This window comes from Salvia hispanica, chromosome 1 (assembly GCF_029641045.1).
Source record: "Salvia hispanica isolate PSC_SH4W2 chromosome 1, Shi_PSC_v1, whole genome shotgun sequence".
Classification (NCBI taxonomy): domain Eukaryota; kingdom Viridiplantae; phylum Streptophyta; class Magnoliopsida; order Lamiales; family Lamiaceae; genus Salvia; species Salvia hispanica.
The window spans coordinates 35,599,928-35,623,529 of record NC_142692.1 but is presented as its reverse complement, the minus strand read 5'-3'; the positions used below and the strand labels follow the sequence as shown (position 1 = coordinate 35,623,529).

Below are 23,602 nucleotides of genomic sequence, written 5' to 3'. Positions count from 1 at the left end.
TATAAATATATAGTCAAAATTATGGTTTGAAATTGTGGCATTATACTTTGACTTTTGAGTTTGTTTGGCATTATATTGCTCTATCTCTTATTTGGACCCCTATCTATTGCATAGAACTTAATTAGCGTTAGGTTTTCTATATGACTGTAGGTTCGGTAAGTGGTTTCAATCTCTTTCTTTTTCCCTTTTTATTATTTTATTTTATTTTTCGAATCTTGCTTCCCATAATTTTCTTCAAATTTAATATTAGGAGTATATAATAATCAATTGGTAGAACATTGAAAAATGGGAGGATTGAATATCATAATTTGATGTACACTCGTGCTAAGATTAAAAATACTTCCACTAAATCAAGACAAGACATAATTAATGATCAATTAAATCCCCATGTCATTGAACGAAAATGACTGTCGTACACTCGTAGTACTTAATTAATTAATTAATCAAGACAAACTTAATCCAACATATCCAGCCACTTCTAATCCTACTAATAGAAAGAAGAAATCTAAAGCAATTTTCTAGAGTCTTGATCGCTTTCAACTTAAATCTCTTATAATCTTCATGCCATTTTCTATATGTGGTAATGTATTCATAACAAATTTCATAAGTGAAATGTCATGTTATATAGAAGGTTGACCTCTTTTTGCACGTCGAGTTCGAGATTGAAATCGAGATCGCTGGAAACCATTTGTAACAAAAAAATTAGAAAAATTAAGATGATCATACGATTTAGAATAAAATTGAAAGTGAATGTGTATGTTTTCATAGATAAATTTTGGGGGAACAAAAAAAATTACACGTATCCCCTCACGAACCCTCTCACCCCACCCCCACCCCCGCCCGTACCCGTCTGATGCGGTATAACATGTTGCAATGCACGGTCTGGATGCACTAGACCGCTCGACAAGTGCGGCCTCCAACGTCTACACCGATATCGGTCGCGCCCCCACCCGTTAACCAATGCTCTAAGTGACTAACCCTAGTAATAGAAATCTTATATCTTTACTATATTCTATTTTTCTCCATAATATAATGCAATCATAATAAATTTGATAAGTCAAGAGTGCCACGTTACTCAACAGAATCACACACATATCTATATATAGATTGTCACACACTTGCTACAAATTCATACTAAGCTTCAATGATTGAAAAGTTGTTGGAATCATTAATTCCCATAATAATATCAAGACCTAACCCTATCTCTTACCCTCACCATAAACCCCCCTTTCATCTTCGACGTAAAATCCGACACATACACCGGCGAAAACCCTTCCTCCGCCGGCACCACCGTGAACCGCCGCAGAATCCCGGCCACCACCCGCTTCATCTGCAGATACGCCATATCCTTCCCCAAGCAAATCCTCGGCCCCGCCTGAAACACCGGATACGTGTACGGATCCCGGCCCACGAACCTCCACCGCCCCTCCCCCTCCGCCTCCTCCAGCCACCGCCGCGGCCGGAACTCCGCCCAATCCGCCCCCCACACCTCCTCCACCCTCCCCATCGCGTACGGATGGTAGCTTATCCTCGTCCCCTTCCTCACTGCCGTTCCATCCGGCAAAACGTCGTCGTTCAGCGCCGATTTCGTGCTCACCGGCACCGGCGGGTACAGCCTCATCGCCTCCGATATCGCCGCGTGCGTGTAGACCATGCTCTTAACCTCATCATACGCGCCGCTGATGTCAGAGTCCTTCACCTGATTAATCTCACGGAGGATCTCCGCCTCCACCTCCGGGTGGCTCGACAGCAGCCAGAAGAACCACGTCAGCGCAGCTGACGTGGTATCTCTCCCGGCGAGGATGAAGCAGATCACGACGTCGACCACGAATTCCTCGTCGGATTGACCAGATCTGAGAAAGCTAGAGAGCAAATCCTCCGATTCAAGCGTCGATAGCTCTGATTCCTTCTCCCTCATGATTTTCTTCGCGAATTCACGAACCTCATCGATTTTCCCCCTTAGCTGCTTCTCCTTCCCCAAACCTAGGGCGCGATTGATCTTCCAGAGGAAAGGAATGTTGGAATTGAACCTCTCGCTGATCAAATTGAGCGCGGAATCGAACACCACCGCGAATTCAACCTCCGGCAACGACGGCAGCAGATACGCCGGATCGTATCCGAACGCGATCCGGCAGATATTGTCAAACGCGAATCTCTGGAGAACATCCTGCAGATCTAGGGCGGCGGCGCTGGAAACTGCGCCGCGGAGGACCGGAACCAAGCGATCGGATAATTCCTGATCGACGACGGTCTCGACGAATCGGCGGAGAGATTTGGTGTTGAATTGGTGGCTGGAGAGCTGGCGCTGGAACTTCCAATTGTCGGCGTCGGCGTTGAAGATGCCGTCGCCGAGGAAGTCGCGGAGGGTGGAGCGGAAGGCGGCGCCCTTGGGGTAGTTGTAGAAGTGGTTTTTGAGGAGGTGCTGGACGTTGGCGGCGTTGGCGGTGAAGAGCTGGCGGTAGCCGAGGGGGCGGTGGAGGGTGAAGGTGAGCGTCGGAGTGGAGAGGATCATGTCGGAGATCCACTGCACGCGCCGCTGCTTGTTCCGCCAGATGGTGAGGATGGAGCCGAGGAGGGGGTAGGCCGGGGCGGTGGCGGTGGAGTGGTGGCTAGGGTTTTTGAGGAGGAAGAGAATGAGGAGAGGGAAAAGGAGGGAAATGGAGAAGAAGATGAAGTAGCCTAGTGCTGAGGATTGGAGATCCATTGTTTTGAATATTGCATGTGAATGTTTTGGGATTACTCTATATTTATAGTAGTGAACCATGCTACAATTCTACTCACATTTCTGCATGTTTATTTACATCCACATTTTGGTTAAATTCTCATAAATTAACTTTTGGGTGAATCTCATAGCTTTTATAATTAATTACCTAATTAAATCACAACTTTTATATAGTAGTATTTCTCAATTGTGTTATAGGGAATATAATCAAATGCAAACTCTATATATTGTACAAATTCCAAAGTCCAAACTATGATATGAACAGTTAGAAAATGTCAACAGATGACAAAATAACATTAACAGAAAATATCAACACAGTGACAACGGTTGACATTGTATTAAAATTGTGTTGACATTTTATTGACATTGTGTGTTGTCGTTGTATTGAAAAATTTGGAGTTTGTACAATATATAGAGTTTGTAGTTTATCACTACCCTGTCTTATATAGTTAAAATTTTGATGAAATGTGTGGTGATTTTTGTATTTTTCATCATCAATCTTCATCAATTACAAATAATGATCATTTGAAACCTACCATTATACTATGGAACAATGCTAAATTTATTTAGAAGTTATCCAAAATTATGATTAAATGACAAATTTCACCAAAAATTTAATTGTGTGGGACAAATGAGAAATATACAAAAGGGAGTATTTAATTAGCTAGTAATATATGGAGTACTACTATAACTTGTATTCCTAATGTGATATAGGCAGTACTATGTATTGACATTAATTCACTCCCTACTATTATCATGGACACTACAAATGCATACTATTATTGCAATAAAAAATTATTTCCTCCGTCCCAGATAATTCGTCTCACTTTGACCGGGTGATTTTAAGAAATATAATGAAAAGTTAGTTGAAAAGGTTCGTGGGATGTGGGTTCTACTTTTATATATTAGTTTTATAATAAAATGTGAGTATGAATGAGTTAGTGGAGTATGAAATCCACTACCAAAAATGGTAAAAAAAGTGAAATAAGACAAATTATATGGAATGAACCGAAATGAAAAAAAGGGAAAAATTATCAGGGGAGGGAGTACAAATTTGAAAATTCTTTTGAAGACATGTCGACATTAGTTTCCGTGATCGATCGTAACTGCGGCTGCTCTCCGCCGTAAAGATGAAGGCACGTTTATTAGCATCAACAATTTGTCTCAACAAAACAAGAACAAGTCAAACCTTTTACATTTGTTTGTGTCGTATATTTATTTCTTTATAAAATATTCAGTTCTCCATTTTTGTTTTACTCAGTGTAACTGTGTGAATACTAATTTCTCATAAATTTGCCGTCGCAATATATGAAAAATGAGGCGTGTCTCACTGTCACAACACATTTGTTCATTTAAAAAATATACTGTAGTGAAAAATGAGACATGTATCACTATCTATAACAATATAAATATTCATAGTATAAGATAAATCATGCATGCAATTAATTATTGGTCGGGGGCTTGAAATATTTGATCATCTACTGTAGCTCTATTTAATGTGACAACTGACCACTCCATATATATCTAGATTGTTGACTTCTGAAGTTCTATCAATTTACTGTCTATATTTATTTTTATAAAACTTTTTTTATAGCTACGTTAGGTTAAAAGATAACGAGTATCAATTTTAAGATGATCTCTAAAAAAAATAATATTATCAAGAAAAACTTAAATATAGTAGTAATATCAATTTTAAGATTTGAGTTTTAATAACAAAAATTAGTACTCCCTCCGTGCGTCCAAAAATGGCAAAATGTGTCAGGTTTGGCGGATGTGAAGGGAGTATTAAATTCGGTATTTAGAGTTTGAGTCAATTACACGGTGTATCAACTGTGTTCCAATCCTCTGGGGTTGAGGTTAAGTTTTGTCTTAGCCAGTCATTCTTTGTAAGCGACAATAGTCGCACCGTATCTATCTTCCTTCAATTGCAATGATCTTTTCACTATCTGACCACACGAGTTTCGTTTTATGAATCTGTTCATTGAAAGGTTATTTGACCCCACCACTTCAAAAATGTGTATTGTGCATGAATTCATAATTCTTGATTGGGCGGTTACACCAAATTTGTGGTACATTTTGTCCCAAAAAGGCAAAAACATCATGCACCTACCCCTCTTAAATCATTTAATGCAAAAAAGAATTAAATTGATAAAAAAAATATCGTACTCCATATAATGCATTTCAAACTATATTAGTATATAAAGAACTAAACAATTCATCTAAACTAGTAAATTTGAACCATAGACCATAAATATATACAAGTGAAGTAGAACTATAACATTCACTTTTTTCAAATATATCAAGTTGGTGTATTTCAAATCACCACATGTGTTCAAAGTGGGTGGTCCTATCCTATATGTAGTATGTTGTTTTCATACTTTTACAAGTTCAATATATTTAACTTTGTAAAAATAGAAATAGAATTGAACTTTTTTTCTGTCGGTAAATCGATTTTTTTTGGATGTGCTCTATTTGATTGATACAACTATGATATATATAAACAAAATCACAGACCAATCGTCCAAATTAAATTTAATTGGAAGGTAGTTTGCTTTAGTTTAAACGTGCCCTTATTCTACTTTACCAGTCAATAAATGTTATGCTTTAGCACAAATTGCTAGGGGTGAGAATACGGGTATCCGTGGATATCCGACCCGAAAAAATCAGGTACCCAAACCCGCAAATCATTGAAATATCTATCCAAAACCCGTCCCGATATATTTTCGGGTACTCCAATATCCGCCCGGGTATCCATACCCGACGTATCGGGTACCCAAATACCCGACTCTTTACAAGTGTTATTAACTATTAAAAAAATTAAAATTTTATATATTAAAATAAATATAGAAATATTTAAATTGACTAATATCTTTAATGTTTCATTTATTTTAAAGTATACGATTATATTTTTGGGGATTGGTTATGCAATATGTAAGTAAAATAATAAAAGTTACGCATTTAATATAACTGTAGAAGCAACCAATAATATAATTCAAAAGTCAAAATAATTAAATAAAATATAAAAACCACATGAGTTGGTTGCGCAATAAGTAAAAGCATTAAACAACTAAGCAAAATATAGAAGCATTCATTGCTAAACGCCTAAACCTAATTTAAAAAATGCGTTTAAATAATAAATTGGATATTCGGGTAATACCCGATACCCATTCGGGTTATCCAATATCCGAATTATCTCAAATTTCAATATCCAATCTCATACCCAATCCCATAAAATTGGATATTGGGTATCCAAAACCCTGCGGGTATCGGGTCGGGTACGGGTAAATCCAATACCCGATATCCGTATTCCCACCCCTACAAATTGCGATGAATTTGTCATGTTAATATACCAATTTTAATTGGATTATATTATTTAGGGGGAAGGATGCTTACAAAATTGGAGGTCACACATTAAAATAATTTAATTTGGGACTTTGCTATAGGAATTTGAAGTCCAGTATAAATAAAATCTCACAAGTGACAAAAATTCTAGTATATTTTTTGCGTTCATAATAGCAAATTTATAATATTCATAACGATTCAAAATATTTTATCCGGACATGAATAAATACACAAATTCTATTTTTGTAATAACTCGGTCTATATATATATCATTATAGATTTAATAAAAATATAGCATCCTACGAAACCAGATAAGTATTAAACTTCTGTGTGTTTCCACTGAAAAATTTATCTCATAGAGACAAAACAGATATTCATCATTTATTAAGCAGTTATCTGTCTTATCCTCTCAAAAAAAAAAAACAATTTTGAAAAATTAAGTTAATGCAATAAAGCAGTATTTGATTCAGTGTAGAACTTGAAACAAGCAACAACATTTCAGAGCATAAAATAGACTCATGGTGAGCAATCTGCATCTTGCACTAAGCCGTTTACGGCCTTGCAAGCAAGCTCATACGGTCGTATCCACAGTTTGCACAGTCAACTACGCACTACAAGATTGTCAAATGTATAGAATCAACCAAAACTGTAAATGAATTTAAACGAGAATGAACACCTCTGCAGTCGAATCTCCAACTAAAAGGAAAAAATAGAAGTTTATATCGATTATACATGTTCCACTCCACAAGCACCATTTCTTGATCTTTTGGTAAAAGATTAAGCCGCATCCATTGTTAGGAAGACACGTAACGAACAGAACATCTTGATCATTTGTTTTGGCCCCTCCCCCTCGATTGTGACAGATGATGAGAAATGGCTCTGTGTGAGCCAAAGAAGATCCCTTCCAGTCATTAATTTTGAAACTTTCTGGCTGCAAAACAGCATGATACATGTACGCAATTATTGTACGGATATGTATTCCAGTCAAAACCACAAGTTTAATCCGACGAAACAAATGCAGTTACATGTCTATATCGTGAAACTAGATATGATCATAGTGGTTGTGGATGGATAATCTTGAACTAAAAATTATCACCATTTAGAAGGATCTCCTCATAAGTAAAAGAAGAGATGTTGCAAGTCTATCTTCAGTTCAGACTGCTCTTCTTAAAGTGCTACTGCTTTCATGTATGCATTTTAGGAGAATAGCCGCAGAAGTAACACCGGTTTAAATAGTGAAAGGCTTTTCTTTGATATCTTAAATCCAAATTCTAGGAATTTAATGATTATATTAGTCATTCATTTCATGCTTCAGGTACAACTATGCCACTAATTTGTTTTAAAATGAATGATCATGATTTGTAATCTTAATCTCAATGAATGTTCTCAAAATGGATTACAGAGAAAACACTATGGGACTACCAATTCTTTTGTACTCCCTCCGTCCCACTTAAAATGCAACATTTGGGAAATGGCACAAGGTTTTATGTAGTGTTGTTTTGTGAGTTAATGATGAGAGAGTAAAGTAAGAGAGATGAAAAAGTAGAGATAGAGTTGTTTCTATTTTAGGAAACGTTTCATTTTTAATGGGACAACCAAAAAAGGAAAACGTTTCATTTTTAATGAGACAGAGGGAGTATATAATATAGACTATCTATCACTACATGATCTCAATCATTAGAACAAAAAACTAATCAAATGATTACCTATGTTTATAGAGGTATGAAGCTAACATTTGAGTCAAGCCTAAATTTTTTTGAAGTAGTATAGGAGTAAGGATTTGTACATAAACTTGGCAAGTATAGTAGCACTTACATTGTTGTAGGCAGATGAAAATCTGGCTGGATGGTCATCGCCTTTAGAGCTCGACATCAATTTTCTCTGTCATGAGTTGGGACTTGGGAGTGAACTCTTCTTAAGCAGATACAGAAACAACTTTTTACACAACAGAACTATTCTCTTCATTCTGCTGATCTAAATTTATCTTGTTGGTGAGTTAAATTCAAGATTGTCAACCTCTACTTATTCTTTCTAGAACTTGGACCATGAGGCATTTCATTTAAGTTTCTATGAAAATGAGCTTGATGGAGGTCCTCCAACTCCTTCAAACATTGCCAGAGTACATATTTCATCTTCAAAGCTTGATGCTGAGCCACTCGTAGGTTTACAGTTGCCATAGGGTCACAGGATTTTATCAGCTTTGGAGTCACTAGACGCCCCAGGACTCGTTTCTTGTATATCATCTTCATCTGGCTCGTCAAGGTAGTTATTTCTGTAAGCATCTAGCTCATATTCCAGGTCTTGCAATTCCCTCTCCCTTTCAGAAAGAAGATCATTAGCCTTTTCCAGTGCCTGAGTATCATATGCCGCTTGCTCCTCCATCATCCGTAGGTAATGCGACGCCTCCATACGTAATGCTGCTTTCTCCTCCTGCAATCTTGTAATCATAGCCATTGCTTCTTCTGCTGCAATAGCAGCAGCATTTCTTTCTTCGTCTAATTCCTTGTACAAAGAATTCAGGCAGTTGTGATCATGCTCAATCTGTCGTCTTAGTTGCTGAAGAATACTTTCACCCTCGATGTCATTCACAGCGATTTCATCCACAGATACATAGGAGTCATTATTCTCTGATGAGGCTGGATACGGAAGTATCTTAGAATGAGGATCTCCTCCTATTTTAAATTCATCATGCTTATGATGAGCTCTATGACTGCCTTCTTCTTGAAACGAGCCCAATTCAGAAGTAGATACCGCAGCCAAATCTTCAATTTTAGCAGAACCACGGGTGTCAGTTGGCTCAAAAGCACTCCTTGATGATAGTTGTAGAGTTTCGTCACCACGAACCAAAGTATCCATCTGATGCTTATCATTTATCGTAGACAAACGAGTACCATCCGAATAAGTTCCTACAGTAGCTTTTACATGACTGGCCTCTGATGGTTCTCCATTCTCACTGGTTTCCCCAGCATATTCTACTGCAAAGGAAGTAAACGAGTCAGCTTATGATAACCAAAAATACTGAAGATTGTGAATGATTGTAATGCACCTATTGGAAAAGGAGAGGGGCGTAGAAGGAAGAAGAAGAGATTACCTTTTTCTGGTCGTGTGTCATTGGATAATGGAGCAACATTGCATACAGAAATAACCTCAGGTGGTACAGAGATGGCTCGTCGGTGAGGGAGAGAAACACTGGATCCAGATGTCTCTGCTGAAGAACCAACAGCACCCCCACGTGGTGAGAAACTGTCGCATAAAGAAATTAGCTTCCGCGTCAAAGATGAACCGCGTTTATAATAACACTCTTCTTCCTGATCGAGAACAGAAAAATGATTTGTGTTGGCATCCGATGAAAAAGTATCATCATTCTTGTGGTCGCTAGTTTTAATCATACTAGGCGGATCAAGAGCTAGAGATTTAACATTAAAACCCTGACCCCTCTGGCTGTCTAGAGCATCACTGTCAGACGGTGGTTCGTGCAGTCTTTGTTCGATATCATGCTCTAGGATGACGGGCGTGTTAGCAACAGAATCATTGTTCACATCATCATCATCTTCTGAATGTGCAAATTCAGACTCAGAATCAGAGGACAGACTCAGCTTTGTATATGCTACAGTAGACTTTATATCAACACCAACACTTTTTTCCTGAGCTGGTTCATCTGTCACCACCGATCCAGCAATCTTTTCTCTAAGCCTCTTTAAGCTATCGCTGTGACTGAAATGAGTTGAAATTGGGGAATGTGGCAGAGGGGACCCAATGTTAGTAGTCCTAGAAGCCCCGAAACCAAGGGGGTCAAGCTGTAGCAATCTTCCAGTGTTAGATTTTGCCTTAACCGTAATGTTGCAGCAGGAACATGCCATGTTTTCAAGGGAACTCGATTTTTTCTGCTTAGCAATCGATGAGTGACACTCTTCACACATGCTATGAACATCAGCAAATCTACAATGGACAGAACAGGACACTAGTGAAGATATCTCTTCTCTGTGGGCAATACACAATAAGCTCCAACACAATGAATGCTTCTTCTTCCCCAAACCATGATCAAGTCTAGAGCATAAAAGACACGGCGTTTCCAGTTCACAATAGCGCGCGAATTTTAGAAGCAGATACCAAAATGCTGCATCGAGAAACAGCATGAACATCAAGAACCATTCAGATGCAGCGGACGACAAGACACTCATAAATCCAATGGTCTTCCTCTTCCTCAAAAACGAAACTCCAGCAGCCATGGCAACAAAATGACCTCCAGGTTCACCAAATATTAGCAGCTAATCGAATCCCACGGCCAACACTTTTCTCCCTACCATTACCTGTAATCAATCTATCCAATGAACACATCAGTGTAAAGAAGATCAAAAACAGCAGACTCATCATCAATTCCAAACAAATGCCTAATCATGAAATCCTCACACAATTTCACAAAAACAAAATACTACAAAAATACATGAATTTTTCCACAATCACCTTCGCATTCAAATTGACAAAGCAAACAACAATCTCAGCCGAAAAAAACAGAGGCGGCATCATAAAAGGAACCCTAGATGAATCAGCAATGCACCAATCTCCAATTAATAAATAAACACACCTTCAATCGGAACAATCTAGAAATCATTCATACAGAATCAAAACTAAATGAATTCAGAAATTGCAGAAATTAATCATCAATGCCATTCCATCAACATAAAATAAATTTGCTCTAAAATTACGCAAAATTGGAAAAAGGAGAAATGCGGATAAGGATGAAAAGTTACCGGATCGAAGGCGAGAGAAAAGCAGGAGAAAGAAGGTACGCAGATGATTATGAATCATGATCGGCATTTCACCAGCCATGAAAAGGAAATGGAGAGCATCATTGCGGTGGAAAATTACAGTGGGGTCCTCCGCCAACTTCCATCAACCGTTGCAACCAACTGATTTTCGGATTTCTTCAATATATTTCTGGAATTAAAATTTCGTTGTTTTCACTGTTTTTTGTTTTGAACAATTAAGTTGGAGGAGTTTTTAATTAAGAGGATTCTTTTTCCAGATATTAATGATTATATCAATTTGATTCTAATAATTACGTGAATAAATCCGACTAATCTAGACGTGGGAGCACGTGTTATAATCATTATGACCATTTTCGCCATAAAATGCCCATCACTATCTTTTTCTTTCACATTTAAAATTTTTAAATTTTAGTCAAATTTTTGTTGTTTCTAAGACTCAGATATTAAATTATGAAAGTTTATTTTTTATTAATTATTTCAATTGCATATAAAATACTCCATCTTTCTTTGTAAAATTAAAAACTACATAGTTTTAATAAAATAAAATAAAAATGTAGAATTAAAGAAAAATATGTAATTGAGATAATTGAGAAAAAATTACTTCGTTTTGAACTTGTATCAACAGAACATATTTTGTACATAGATAAGATAATTGAGAAAAAAAAATGAAAGATATGATTAATATTCGAATTTCAAACTTTGTGGTATTGATTAATATTTTACTAAACTTTACTATTATTTAAGTAATTACTAATTCTTATTCGAGATCATCTTAGACTTGTAGTTATATATTAGGGTCGAAGTTTTCGTAACCTATCAATTTACAATTTTATTAATTCATCGTCTTAAGATTACAAATAATTACACATTAGTTCCCTACACTAAACTTTATTTCCAACACCTAACTATCCGTCCATTCACTTTTATTCATATTTGTGTTCAATAATCGCAATGATTAATATTTTAGATAAAAAATTCCAATCATTAACAGTATTATATATAATAATTTAATTATGTAAAGAATAATATTCACACATAGATTTATGTAAAATCAATTACTAATTTGCAATGAGTAATATGCCAAATTCGGAAACAAAGTTTAGAGAATCATTCTGCATATTTGCAGATGTATTTAAGTGATGAATTGGTCTTGTAGATTGGCATGTGCATCATCAATTAATAACATTGAATTTGTTTAAATACCGCAGCTACTCTCATTAAAATCCACTAATTTCGACGTGAATATCACATCCCAATTAATAAACTGTCTTAAATATTCGTTTCATTTTTTTGGATTATATAATTGAGTTTTCATCCCATTTTTCTTTGACTTATTAGTAATATATACCCAAATTCATAACAAAGTTAATATTATTGAATTTTGTCCTCCTAATATGGACTCTTTTATCTAGATTTCGATATGCTACGATTACTTGTATTTTCCCTTTCTTCTCTATTTCCTCAAAGTGTATTCGAATTTTTTTCTCAAATTATCAAATTCTGCACTTCGCTAAAACTTAGATTAATTTGCAGATAAAGTGCGAATTTTTGTCATCGTTCTGACCAATTGAACAACTGTCTAGTCAAATTGATTGTTGGGTACCACTGGTCTGGAATCGTCAAAAACCAAAATTGTTATGGTAATTTAGTGTAGTATTACAATGAGTAGGAGAATGTTTATAAACATCGAAACACTTTAATAAAATTGATTAGTCATATAATTATAAGAAAAGGAAAAGCTTATACGAATCGAGTTCTTGAAGTTGCTATGTTATGAGTACTCATTTTGTTTTTATTTTATTTTGTTACATCTTTATTTTATTTCTCTGATTTAAATATTATAAACAAAACAATACAAATAAATGTATGGAGTGTTAAATTGTGTACATCAAAATACAAAATATTTAAACACAGTCCATAAAATTCCCTACCGGGCCTTGCAGTTTATAGGCCCAAATATCAAACATCGGCTTAGACATGTCAGCCCGATTCATTTTTCTTGCATAAATCTTGGAAATTAATAGAGAAATCATCTACTATAGTAGTACCAAATTTTATTTTGATTTTTTTTAATATTTATATGAGTATTCATAATGTGTCTATAAATGGGTATGTAGAGTTCCCATTTATTAGAGTGGACATCTTCATTCCAATATTTTGTTTTATAACCTAACTCAAATTTGTAGAGTTTGATTGGTGATTTTTAATATGCAATTGGAAAGATCTCGATAACTTTTTAATGGTACGTGGTACATAAATTGAAATCTCGACATAACAAGATAGAACTTCGTGACTTTCAAGATGTTTTTAATCAAAATCCTAATCTATAGGTAACATTAGATAGTCAAACGGCATATTTTATATCGACCAATGAAATTTAAACTAGCATCAAATTTAAACTAGTACTCTGATGTGGAGAAATTGATGACATCATTGGAATAAGATGTGAACAAAGTATTGGAATAAGTTGTATACAAAGCATGGTCTTCAATTGAGAGCATATATTCTTGTAATGAAGGTTAGTGATGCGTGTTATAAAGTATGAATTAAATGATGCTTTTATTTGAAGCCTAACAATTGAGATACAATGGAATTTAGTCAATTTATTCCATTTTCATTCTAGACATTCAAAAATAACGATTGACATACAACGGAATTTAGTCAACATATTCCATTTTCTTTCTCGACATTTAAATTCCTTTTTTCATGGTCTTGGTCATATGAAAATAATTTAATTTATTCTAATTTTTATACATAATCAAGATTTTGCTGTTGGTATGATTAGATAATATTTATATCAAATTTCATCTAAAACGATTTCACATTATACACTCGAAACAACTTTGTAATAGGAGTATTAAATAATTATTCTCGTCTACCTATTTTGTCATAATAATACTAAAAACAAATGAAATCCTTTATAAAATAATCTTTGATTAATTGGAAAAAAAATTAGTCAAATTATCCGCATTTCAAACACTTGACAGTGAGAGAGCAGAAGATAAACAGCAGCTGATTTTCACAATCCAAATGCAAATCTTCAAACTGCTTTGCTTCTGATCATCATCTTCTTCGATTACATTCAATTCATCCGATTCCGCCGTCGATAATTCCTGCTGAATGCATAATCAGGCTGCATTATCCCTCAAATCGAGCTATGCCCTCTTTTCTTCCTCCCCAAACGCCCTCCGAAACCCTAAATCCTGCCTCTCGCCCTTCAGCCGGCGTTGCAGCTACTATTCGCCGCTGGAATGCAGAGGAATTGAGATTCCGGCGGTCTCCAAGCAGCGCGTCGCTTCTCTCAGCGTCGGCGCCGGCTCGGTGGAGGATGAGAGGATTAAATCCGTTGGAGTTAAGGAAATCGACGTCGCCACGCTTGGGAATTTGTGCGTTGATATAGTGCTCAGTGTTCCTGAGCTGCCGCCGAAGCCCTTGGATGAACGCAAAGCCTATATGGATGAGTTGTCCAAGTCGCCTCCTGATAAGGTTTTGTCGTTACTGTTTTTCGCTAGCTACTGGTTGTTTCTGGTTGGCCAATGCACCTTTCACGCTTGTAAATTTTGTTTTTATTTTGTTTCATTGGAGTAATGACTGTAGAGCATGAAATTTTGCTTGAAATTCAGCTAGAATTTGATCAAAATGTTCTACAAATGAGGCTTCACAGGGAATAATGATGTAATGCACTTTCTAAAATCATTTTCAGCTATAAGGATGTTGTGATGGTGTTATTTGTAATGTTTTTGCGGTTGGTGGGGCTATGGTCTGATATTTGATGTGAATGCATGTTTATCGAACTTTGGTTGCCAAATGCATTTTCCACTCCGGGGAAGGGAAAAGAGCTTAGCAAACAGAACTAAATAATGCCACAGTTTTGTGATTTTGCCAATGAGTAGTGACCACCAATATCTGGATACAGTATGAGGAAAGCTGGCTGCCTATTAATCTGACTTAATGATGTTGTTTAGAGGAGTGTTGGCTGTTGAATTAGGTGAAAATAAATAATGATATATCTGTCTTGCAGTTGGTACTTGGTACTGGATTTTCGAACTCTTGATAGTGTATTAAGCTGTTGATTTAAATCTTGTCAATTTAGAGTATGGACAGCCAAATCTTCACTGTTATGGACCTCAACGCTGTGGCGTCTAATGTTTGGTCAAGTCTCTTAGATCATCTGATTGAAGTCTATATATGCCTGATGTATTTTTGTCCATGGATAATGATATCTTGTTTTTATTGATAGAAATACTGGGAAGCTGGTGGCAATTGCAATATGGCCATAGCTGCAGCTAGATTAGGACTTAATGTTGTTACAGTTGGTCATGTTGGGGATGAAATCTATGGTCATTTCCTCTTTGATGTACTCCATGATGAAGGAATTGGTATGGTTGAAATGAACGAACAGAAAACTGTGGCAAATCTGAAAGACTATGAAACTCTTCTGTGCTGGGTTTTAGTTGACCCCCTGCAAAGGCATGGTTTTTGCAGGTATTACAAACAGCTTAGGCATTAACTGACTTCCTTCTGTGAGGGTTTTATTTGAAAATGTTGTATGATGAAACTTACTCTAAGTGCTTGTCCATCCAGCCGTGCAGATTTCAGTGCGGAACCTGCATTTAGTTGGATGAACAGTCTTTCCATAGAAGCAAAGATGGCTATAAGAAGGTCAAAGATTGTTTTCTGCAATGGTTATGGATTCGACGAGCTTTCGCCAAGCTTACTTGTGTCTGCTCTAGATTATGCCGTTGAAGTGGGTACATCAGTCTTTTTTGACCCTGGCCCACGAGGGAAATCTCTGCAAACTGGAACCCTTGAAGAGCGAAAAGCCCTTGAAAAGTACTTGAGGATGAGTGATGTTCTTCTATTAACTTCTGAAGAGGTGTGAATCTTAATTTATCATATTGACTTGCTTTATCATATTTGATTTTCAAGTTGGTTATTCCCCTGTCTTAGAACTTGCGGAAACACTTTATCACTGCCCTTGAAAGCATTCATTAAGTGCTGCATAATGAGGATGCTGCCCCTTTCATTTCACCAAATGTGCAAGTGGCTGATGTCTATAAATATTACTCTCTCATTTTCTCGGCATCTAAATTTTGTGCATCTCAAGCATGAAATCTATGTCTTTTAAGCTTGTTTCGCTCTGAAAACTCTCTTTATGTTACCTAATTACCATTTTATCTATTTTCTTGTGGCTTGTTTAACAAGGGAACCTATTCCCCAATATTGCAATCTGTTTTTGAGCTTGGCATTTGATATTGAATCAGGCTGAATCGTTGACTGGCATTGAGGACCCTATATTAGCAGGTCAAGAGCTGCTCAAAGAAGGAATTCGGACAAAGTGGGTGATTATTAAAATGGGTCCAAGAGGTTCTTTATTGATCACCCCTTCAAGTATCTCCTGTGCCCCTGGATTTAAGGTGTGTGTGAGAGGTGTACTTTCAAACTTATTTACAAAAGTGCTTCAGTTTTTTAGTACTTCAATGGTTGGATCATTTTAGTTATCGTAACGCCTTGATGAATCTCATATTATAGCACCATGCATTATATTTATATGCCACTTTCTTGCTTTAATAAACAGGTTGATGTCATTGACACTGTTGGATGTGGAGACAGTTTCGTGGCCGCCATTGCATTTGGTTTTATACACACAATGCCTCTGGTTTATACATTGACCATTGCAAATGCTGTAGGTGCTGCAACTGCTATGGGTTGCGGTGCTGGTAGAAATGTCGCTGCCCTGAAGCAGGTAATGGAACTCGTCAAAGGATCAAACCTCAAAGAAGACAACAAGTTCTGGGAGGACTTGCTAAAGGCGCACACGGATGCAGAGCAGATCACACTGCTCACAGAAGTTGCTGTAAATGGAAATAGCAGTCACGTTCAACCCGTCTCCTTACAGAAAGTGATCTCTGAACTGATACCCAAGCTTGAATGCCCAGATCGAAAGCAGGTCGGAGTATGTTGATTAGCGGGATGGATTTCTTATTCGAGATAACAGGTGATACAAGAGACAAGGTATTGTTTGGAACCCAACACTCTGGACAACCAGCTGAACTTAGAACAGTGGGGATTCTGGTAATTTTTGCATCAAATTAGAGTTAGATTTATATTGTTTGCCATTTTTAACTGGGGTATTTTGATTAAAGCCATCTTAGTTAGTACAGCTTCCATGTCAAAATTCTGCAATTATTGGCTAGGCTTTATACTATAGTACTATATGACAGGTGTATCATCGTGATGGTAATGGCATGATTTTTTGTGATAATTGTCCACAAAAATATTCTCAATTTTTTTTACGCACCCAACAAAATTAGTCTCATTTATATTTATGGAAACCTTTTCAACACATTTTTCTTTACTTATCTTTTCTCCTTATCTCGCCTACTTCATTTCATTCAAAATGAGACTGTTTTTCAAACTGAAATATAGTATACTTAAATTTTTGGAATATTTAACAAATACACACTACTTTTTCTTTGTTAAATATTCAACTCTCTTTCTCTCTTCATTTAATACTTTACATTTACATTTTCTCTCTTCAATTAAACACATTACAAATAAATCAACAACTACTACTAAATACCCATACAAAGTACAAACTAGGAAATGCATCATCTTAGCCAGAAGGAATGAAGTAGTATTAATCATAGAGTAATATTGGGTATCAAGTAGGTATACTGTTGAAGTTGAATTCTGTATATGTTTACTTACTATCAAGTCCTCTTTGATTTTGATTCTGTATAAGAGTAATAAAATATGATCACCAATAAAAGAACAGAACAAATTACACGACGTAGCTGTAAAAATAGCTACAGCGAATCCGCAATGGATGAGAATTCGACCAATGTTCAGCCACACCAAGAAGATGGAAATAAATAACAAGCCAGACTATCTAATACAGCACTAACAAAATCAGACAGATCAAATCTTTTTTAGAGACAATTTTCTGTCTAGTAGCCGTAGCTAGTCCCATACATGGAGCCATAGTCTCCAGACTGCACATTGACATGGATGGTTTGTCCAGCAGCATTAGACGTCGAAGAACCATAAACTGGGCCGTGAGAGGGATACGGATTGTAACCTTGCATTGGTTGCTGGACTGGTTGTTGCATTGGTTGTCCTCCAGTAGTCGGGTTCTGTGCGTTGCTCATGGCATCAGCAATGCAATTCTGCACGATGCAATTGAAGGATGTCAAAGGTCAAATTCTTACTATACAAAGGATGATCATCATGCCTTGACAATTAAAAGCTCATTTTAAAACATTAGTACAGTTGCATATAAACAGCAATAGCCAGTATGTATGTAGCAAGCAGTGGGAGTATGGAAAGCACCTGTATCAACTGGTGTGCTGCTTGGACTTGTGATGCTGAGCCATTTATTTCAACAGTCATCTCACCAGGTACTCCTCTTGTTTCCTGCACTGCAATAGTTGCACCACTAGAACGACGTATGTAACTAATATTTGCACCATTAACACCGATCACAGCATCAGCATATGCAAGTGGAATCTGCATATTCTGTGTGACCTATAAAATAAAATAAAATAAAATAAAATAAAAAACAGAATATGAAAATTAGAAAACAGAAATGTGGAGGGCAACTGGACTTTTGAATTTTTTTTTTCACAGTTCAATTTTCAAATTTAACTCATCCCTTCATTTCTGTGATTCTCCTCCACCAAAAGTATTCATAGCTGACTTCATTCAAACTCAAGTTCTAGAGAGAGAACATAGTATTGATATAGTACACACAAACTAGCAGATGAGATGGTAGGAAATCTACCTTCGCGATCATTGCTTCTTGGGGCTGCACATTCGCTGCATGAGCTCCCACTGAGATGTCTCTGCCATATGTATGTGGGCCTGAGCGAGGCTTCTTATCAAAAGGCATGTCAGCAGGTGAATAGTAATCATCATATTGACGTGGGCGAGGTGGCATACATGAAGGGTCTGACCCATAACCATGTCCACCAGGGTTCATGGAAAAATCTGATTGAGGAGGTCCCCAAGATTGGGATGCATGCACATTCTGGTTCGGTCGAGCACTTGGCATTTGTATCTGACGAGGCAAGCAAGGATATATTAATTAATATAGATTTAAAAGGTGCCAGAGTACATAATTGTAATTATTATTTAGAAAAAACTATAAAACAGCACTTGCCTGCATTTCAAATACTCCAATTACACTTCGATCTACTAAAAATTTTCTGAGATGTGTACCAATTATTTCGACAGCCTTTTCCAACCCTGCAGGTTCCCCCTGTATCTCAACTACACTGTCATCTGGTAAGGCAACTGCAGGCAAGTTCTCTGCAAATATTTTCCCATTTAAGAAATAAATGTAAATCACCAAGAATCAAAGATGCAACTTTTGAGAAAATATTTATTAAAGAAACTCCAATAGTTCATAAAAAGTCCCAGTAGCTTAGCAACAAAAGATCTAGTCATCATAAATGGAAATTGCATATAAAAGTTCATATTCCCCACAGAGTCACACTAGATAGAAGTCACATGATTGCAAAGACATGTTTTCACAACCAACACAAAAATGGAGTTCACTAGTATTAGGATGAGTTATCATCAACATCCAACATGTCATTGAGAAAAGGTCGGGGGGAGGTGGTAACTTTTGTTCAACGAATGAGCCAGATTAGCATACAAAGATAGTGAACGGCCAAGTAGCTCATCAAATTTATCAAGACAGGGGTTCATCAAAACCAGACAGATACAAAGCACTCCCTCCATCCCACACTCCCACTCTACATGGCACAGCACCTTTTGATACACATATTAAGGAATGCAGCTTTTGTGGCTATTGATCAAATGGACCTCACTTTTAAAACACTTTTTTGGCATTTTTGGATTCATCCATCAAAAATAGGACAACCAAAAATGGATTTTGGACCATGTAGAGTGGTAAAGAGGGAGCACTAAATATGGCTATTTCAAAACACAACCAAATTATTTACGTTTTGTACAAGGAAAAGTAAGATTATAAAATATAAGTTTGCATACAACACAGTATACATCATCAAACGATTCAAACAATACTGATAGTCTGATACAGGTACAAGCATGCTTCTCTAGAAAAATGAATCATCCTACTTTCAATCAGGCATATTTCTCTAAAATTTTATTGTAACATCATAAAAATTTGAAGGTAACAGGTACAGAACATACTCAAAGCCACAAAGAACATTACCTCCTCCAATTACTCGAATGTTACAATGTGAATCATCTTGAATTGACTTTACTGTGGCACCCTGCTTCCCAATCAAACTGCCAGCCTGCATAGCTGCCACAAGAAGTCTTGTGCGAAATGTTCCACCAACTGGTGCATTATCTGCATCTGAACCTTCATCAAGAATGTGTCTATGGATCTTCAGAAGACCATTTAAGGCAGGTGGAATCAGGAGATCTGGCTCTTCCTTTGCAGAAATTATTACCTAAAAACAATGATGGTACAGTATTTATAAGACTGCTAGGCAGGATCTTACCAAAATGGATATAGAACATTAAAACGTAACAGAGCCACCAAAGACTCAAATAAGCAGAACAAATCATCTGTACACCACAAACAAGCACTTCAGCAAAGCACATCTATTGAATTTCGGTATTTTCAAGATTATCAGCACTATAACAAAGATGCCACTTGAGATAAACTAATGGTCAAGAGTAGTGAAAGCTTGGAGTCCTAGCGAATACAAACTGAGACCGCTTAAACCTACAAAACTTAATAGAAACAAATCATAGTGGGCTAAGGTGTTGGATGTATCCTCCTTATAAGCAAAAGGGATGTAGTCGTTAGGGAAATCGACAGCAGTCGGAAAGTGAAGATGTAAGACAGCATTGTTATATGGAGTGATGTTCAACTCACTCATTGCATACAGTGGATATATTTGGCAATTTGTCATAGCAAACTACTTTTGTATTCTGTAGGACCATTTAATTGAGCAACCAAAACATGTCATTACAAAAGCTTTAATTAAACAAGTGATACCACTTGGCATTCAAAACATCAACAATCTTGAATCATTTCTTTGCATTTCAAGGGCTGACATTACCTATAATAGCTACTAAAATGAAGAGAAAGTAAGCAATAACACATGGTGTTTTTTGTGGTTATTGCAACATTAAATTTAAACCAAACCATCGTGGATCCAAACCTGAAACCTTTGGCCTAAGGCCTTAGTCACTCTGTTGTTAGGACAACCCACATACAAGCAATCACATGTGCTGATGGTGAATATTACCAACTAAGAGTTAAAAGAGCATGATCAAAATAGTTCCAGATCTCATACCCAACAACATGCTGATTCTGAATATTTCTGTTTTTGTGTTGGTGATAACAACGTAAGAGTGGTGAAATATTTTTAATGTATTTATACACTTGTTTTTTTACCTTATACTCATAGTAACTCCTCTGTCTTGAGTTATCTTATTTAATCAATGTTTCGTATATAAAGCATCTTATTATTCCTATGCTAATGTTATGTTGCAATGTATAGTTTATCAATGTTTGCAAGACATCAATCGATCAAGTTCTTACGTTACCAGATAAAGAGCAATGCCCTCTTGGTATAGATGTCCGCAAAAAAATCAAACTGACAAATAGTCAGGAGAATATTGCAGAAATCTTAGTGCTCATCAATCACCGCTTCAATCTGGATATTTGATACTTCTTGTTTGCAGCAACGTGATCGATTGATGTCTTGCTTAGTTTGCAAAACCTGCAAGGGTTCATCTTGGTCACACATTCAAGTCCAAATATAATCTCTTGCTTGATAACGGCGGTAGAGGTTAATATACTTCATCTTATAAGTTTTTGGGACATACTTCAAATTGAGCTAGTTCCAGGATGTTTAGCTTTTTAACAGTTCATCCATAGTTTTTGTCCAAGTGTTATCCATCTTTTTGTGATACTTATTATAAGCTTTTCAGTCCCCCTCACACAAAGGTATTTTGGTCAGGCTTGACACAAATGTTAAGTTCTATATTCGGAATTGCTCCTCCTAGAAAAATATACCGTAATAATTTCTAAATGTCATTATGTAACCATGAAAAATCTACAAGTAGTAACACAAAGACACCCTATATCTATATACATACTCATGTCCAAACCTTGTGCAGTTAACACTTGACTAAACATAAGCAAGAAGAACATCAGAAAACAGTGATTGCACAATTAGAATGGTAGGAAATGGAAGTTCAGGAGGATTAAAAGTTTGAGGAAAGGATAGTAACAGCAACCACAAGAATATACATACTACAGAAGTCCAGATTTAAAAGAACAAAATCAGATACATTTTATAAAAAAATAATGAATGTAATCATCAACTCACAGTTCTTTCTGTTGTCCCGGGAGGACCATCAAGAATCTTAATTCGTGCCTTTGTATCCTCACATATTTTCTTAATATGTTCTCCTTTGCGTCCAATTATACTACCAACTTTTTGAGCTGGAACTAGTATCCTAAACACATTCTCTCCAGGCCAACCAGGCCATTTCTTTTCCTCAACGAAAGTTGGATACTTTACATCGTCTTGTACGTCTTCTGGTGGACACAAGTCCTCAGGCATACTAATAGTCTCTTGCACATACTCTGTTTCTTGTACATTGCCTAAGTCATGTTCGTCAACATTTTCCTCCACCATTTGCTGCAACAATAATTCAAAAAGATTGTTAATTAACCATACAGATAACAAACCGCATACTCCAGTAACTTCGACATCACAACTAGTATCAACAAAATATGTAAACATTATTAGCAATAACAGCCTGTCTATCCAAGTATAGAGGTAATCACAATGAGTAAGAAATACACGAACACAACACACTCAACGCACTGAATATAGCTTGTCATTGCACATCATTTAAGTGTAGCGCTACACTCCAGAAAATTTTGCGCCGTCCATATATATGCTCGCAAATTACTCGGTGAAACCCCAATAAAACGAACCGAACAGACTTCAGCTGAGACAAAATAATGAAAACGCAAACGAAAACGAGAAAACCGACCAGTTCCCGCCTCCAAATCCTAGCCTTGGAGACACTAATTCCATGGAGTGAGATAAATTCATAATGCACAAATTAAGCAAGGATGCCCGCAACAAAAACGACACAATCAGCAAAATTAAACAAGGAATCAAACCCCGAAAACAAGCACACATACAGAATATGGAGTTGGCAGTCTGCTTCAGTTGATGGCGAAAACGGAGAAGAGAGAGAGAGAGAGAGAGTAGGCGAAGGAGCGAAGCGGGAGATGATATTGAATTGGGGGGAAAGTATATCGTATAGGGTTTTATAGTGAAACGACGTCGTGGCAAATTTTCATAATTGCATTCTAGTCCTTCCTCTCAGAACCAAGTGGAAGCCCAAATACAATACTTAAATGTGATGAATAGTTAGATAAAGCCCAAGCAAAGCCCAGATCCAATATACTGTATTAGATGAATTTGGTCTAATTAAATTACTTCTTACAATAATATATTTACGGAGACTATGCGTACAATTATTGAACAATCAACCCAAATCTTCATCCTATTTCATACTAACTACTGTATTTCAAGTAATCATAAACATAATTAAAATCATAAAATGCATATAAATTTAAAAGTAGATGCATAACCAAATTCACAATTAATGCATAAATCATTCTAGAATTGCATTTTCTTGGGGTGGAGCTTCCTATTTAAGTTTGGCATCAAAGTTGGGTTGAATCATTAATGTGTCACAACCAAAAGATAGATACTATACTTGTGATTGAGAA

At 36.5% G+C, this 23,602-nt stretch overlaps 3 protein-coding genes and 1 pseudogene across 3 annotated transcripts; 1 reads left to right on the top strand and 3 right to left on the bottom strand.

Annotated features, from left to right (window-relative positions):
• Positions 1-1,075: 1,075 nt before the first annotated feature.
• LOC125222186 (cytochrome P450 94A2 pseudogene) lies at positions 1,076-2,730 on the bottom strand (annotated as a pseudogene).
• Positions 2,731-6,542: 3,812 nt separating this feature from the next.
• Positions 6,543-10,986, bottom strand: LOC125222185 (putative myosin-binding protein 4). The gene is made up of 4 exons (XM_048124675.2): positions 10,816-10,986; positions 9,156-10,385; positions 7,880-9,039; positions 6,543-6,995 (listed from the first exon to the last, which is right to left on the bottom strand). The coding sequence occupies exons 2-3, from the start codon at positions 10,291-10,293 to the stop codon at positions 8,246-8,248; spliced, it is 1,932 nt and encodes a 643-aa protein (XP_047980632.1). The 5' UTR covers positions 10,294-10,385; positions 10,816-10,986; the 3' UTR covers positions 6,543-6,995; positions 7,880-8,245.
• Positions 10,987-13,791: 2,805 nt separating this feature from the next.
• LOC125185427 (pfkB-like carbohydrate kinase family protein) lies at positions 13,792-17,098 on the top strand. Its single transcript, XM_048081954.2, has 5 exons — positions 13,792-14,319; positions 15,074-15,318; positions 15,418-15,709; positions 16,098-16,250; positions 16,412-17,098. Exons 1-5 carry the CDS (start codon positions 13,954-13,956, stop codon positions 16,796-16,798), a joined length of 1,443 nt encoding a protein of 480 aa, XP_047937911.1. The 5' UTR covers positions 13,792-13,953; the 3' UTR covers positions 16,799-17,098.
• A 482-nt stretch (positions 17,099-17,580) lies between these two features.
• LOC125185273 (flowering locus K homology domain-like) lies at positions 17,581-23,106 on the bottom strand. The gene is made up of 7 exons (XM_048081783.2): positions 23,006-23,106; positions 22,176-22,490; positions 20,036-20,279; positions 18,995-19,143; positions 18,617-18,892; positions 18,166-18,360; positions 17,581-18,002 (listed from the first exon to the last, which is right to left on the bottom strand). The coding sequence occupies exons 2-7, from the start codon at positions 22,485-22,487 to the stop codon at positions 17,784-17,786; spliced, it is 1,395 nt and encodes a 464-aa protein (XP_047937740.1). The 5' UTR covers positions 22,488-22,490; positions 23,006-23,106; the 3' UTR covers positions 17,581-17,783.
• Positions 23,107-23,602: the final 496 nt, after the last annotated feature.

Bases quoted from the DNA above. Each gene is read 5' to 3' on its own strand.
- LOC125185427 (XM_048081954.2), top strand. From the start codon at position 13,954: ATGCATAATCAGGCTGCATTATCCCTCAAATCGAGCTATGCCCTCTTT. The intron at 15,710-16,097 runs GTGTGAATCTTA...ATATTGAATCAG, and splicing joins TTCTATTAACTTCTGAAGAG to GCTGAATCGTTGACTGGCAT. The intron at 16,251-16,411 runs GTGTGTGTGAGA...TTTAATAAACAG, and splicing joins CCTGTGCCCCTGGATTTAAG to GTTGATGTCATTGACACTGT.
- LOC125222185 (XM_048124675.2), bottom strand. From the start codon at position 10,293: ATGGCTGCTGGAGTTTCGTTTTTGAGGAAGAGGAAGACCATTGGATTT. The intron at 9,040-9,155 runs GTAATCTCTTCT...CTTCCTTTGCAG, and splicing joins TGACACACGACCAGAAAAAG to TAGAATATGCTGGGGAAACC.
- LOC125185273 (XM_048081783.2), bottom strand. From the start codon at position 22,487: ATGGTGGAGGAAAATGTTGACGAACATGACTTAGGCAATGTACAAGAA. The intron at 18,893-18,994 runs GCAAGTGCTGTT...TTGCCTCGTCAG, and splicing joins TTGGAGTATTTGAAATGCAG to ATACAAATGCCAAGTGCTCG. The intron at 18,003-18,165 runs GTGCTTTCCATA...TGCATCGTGCAG, and splicing joins CAGCACACCAGTTGATACAG to AATTGCATTGCTGATGCCAT.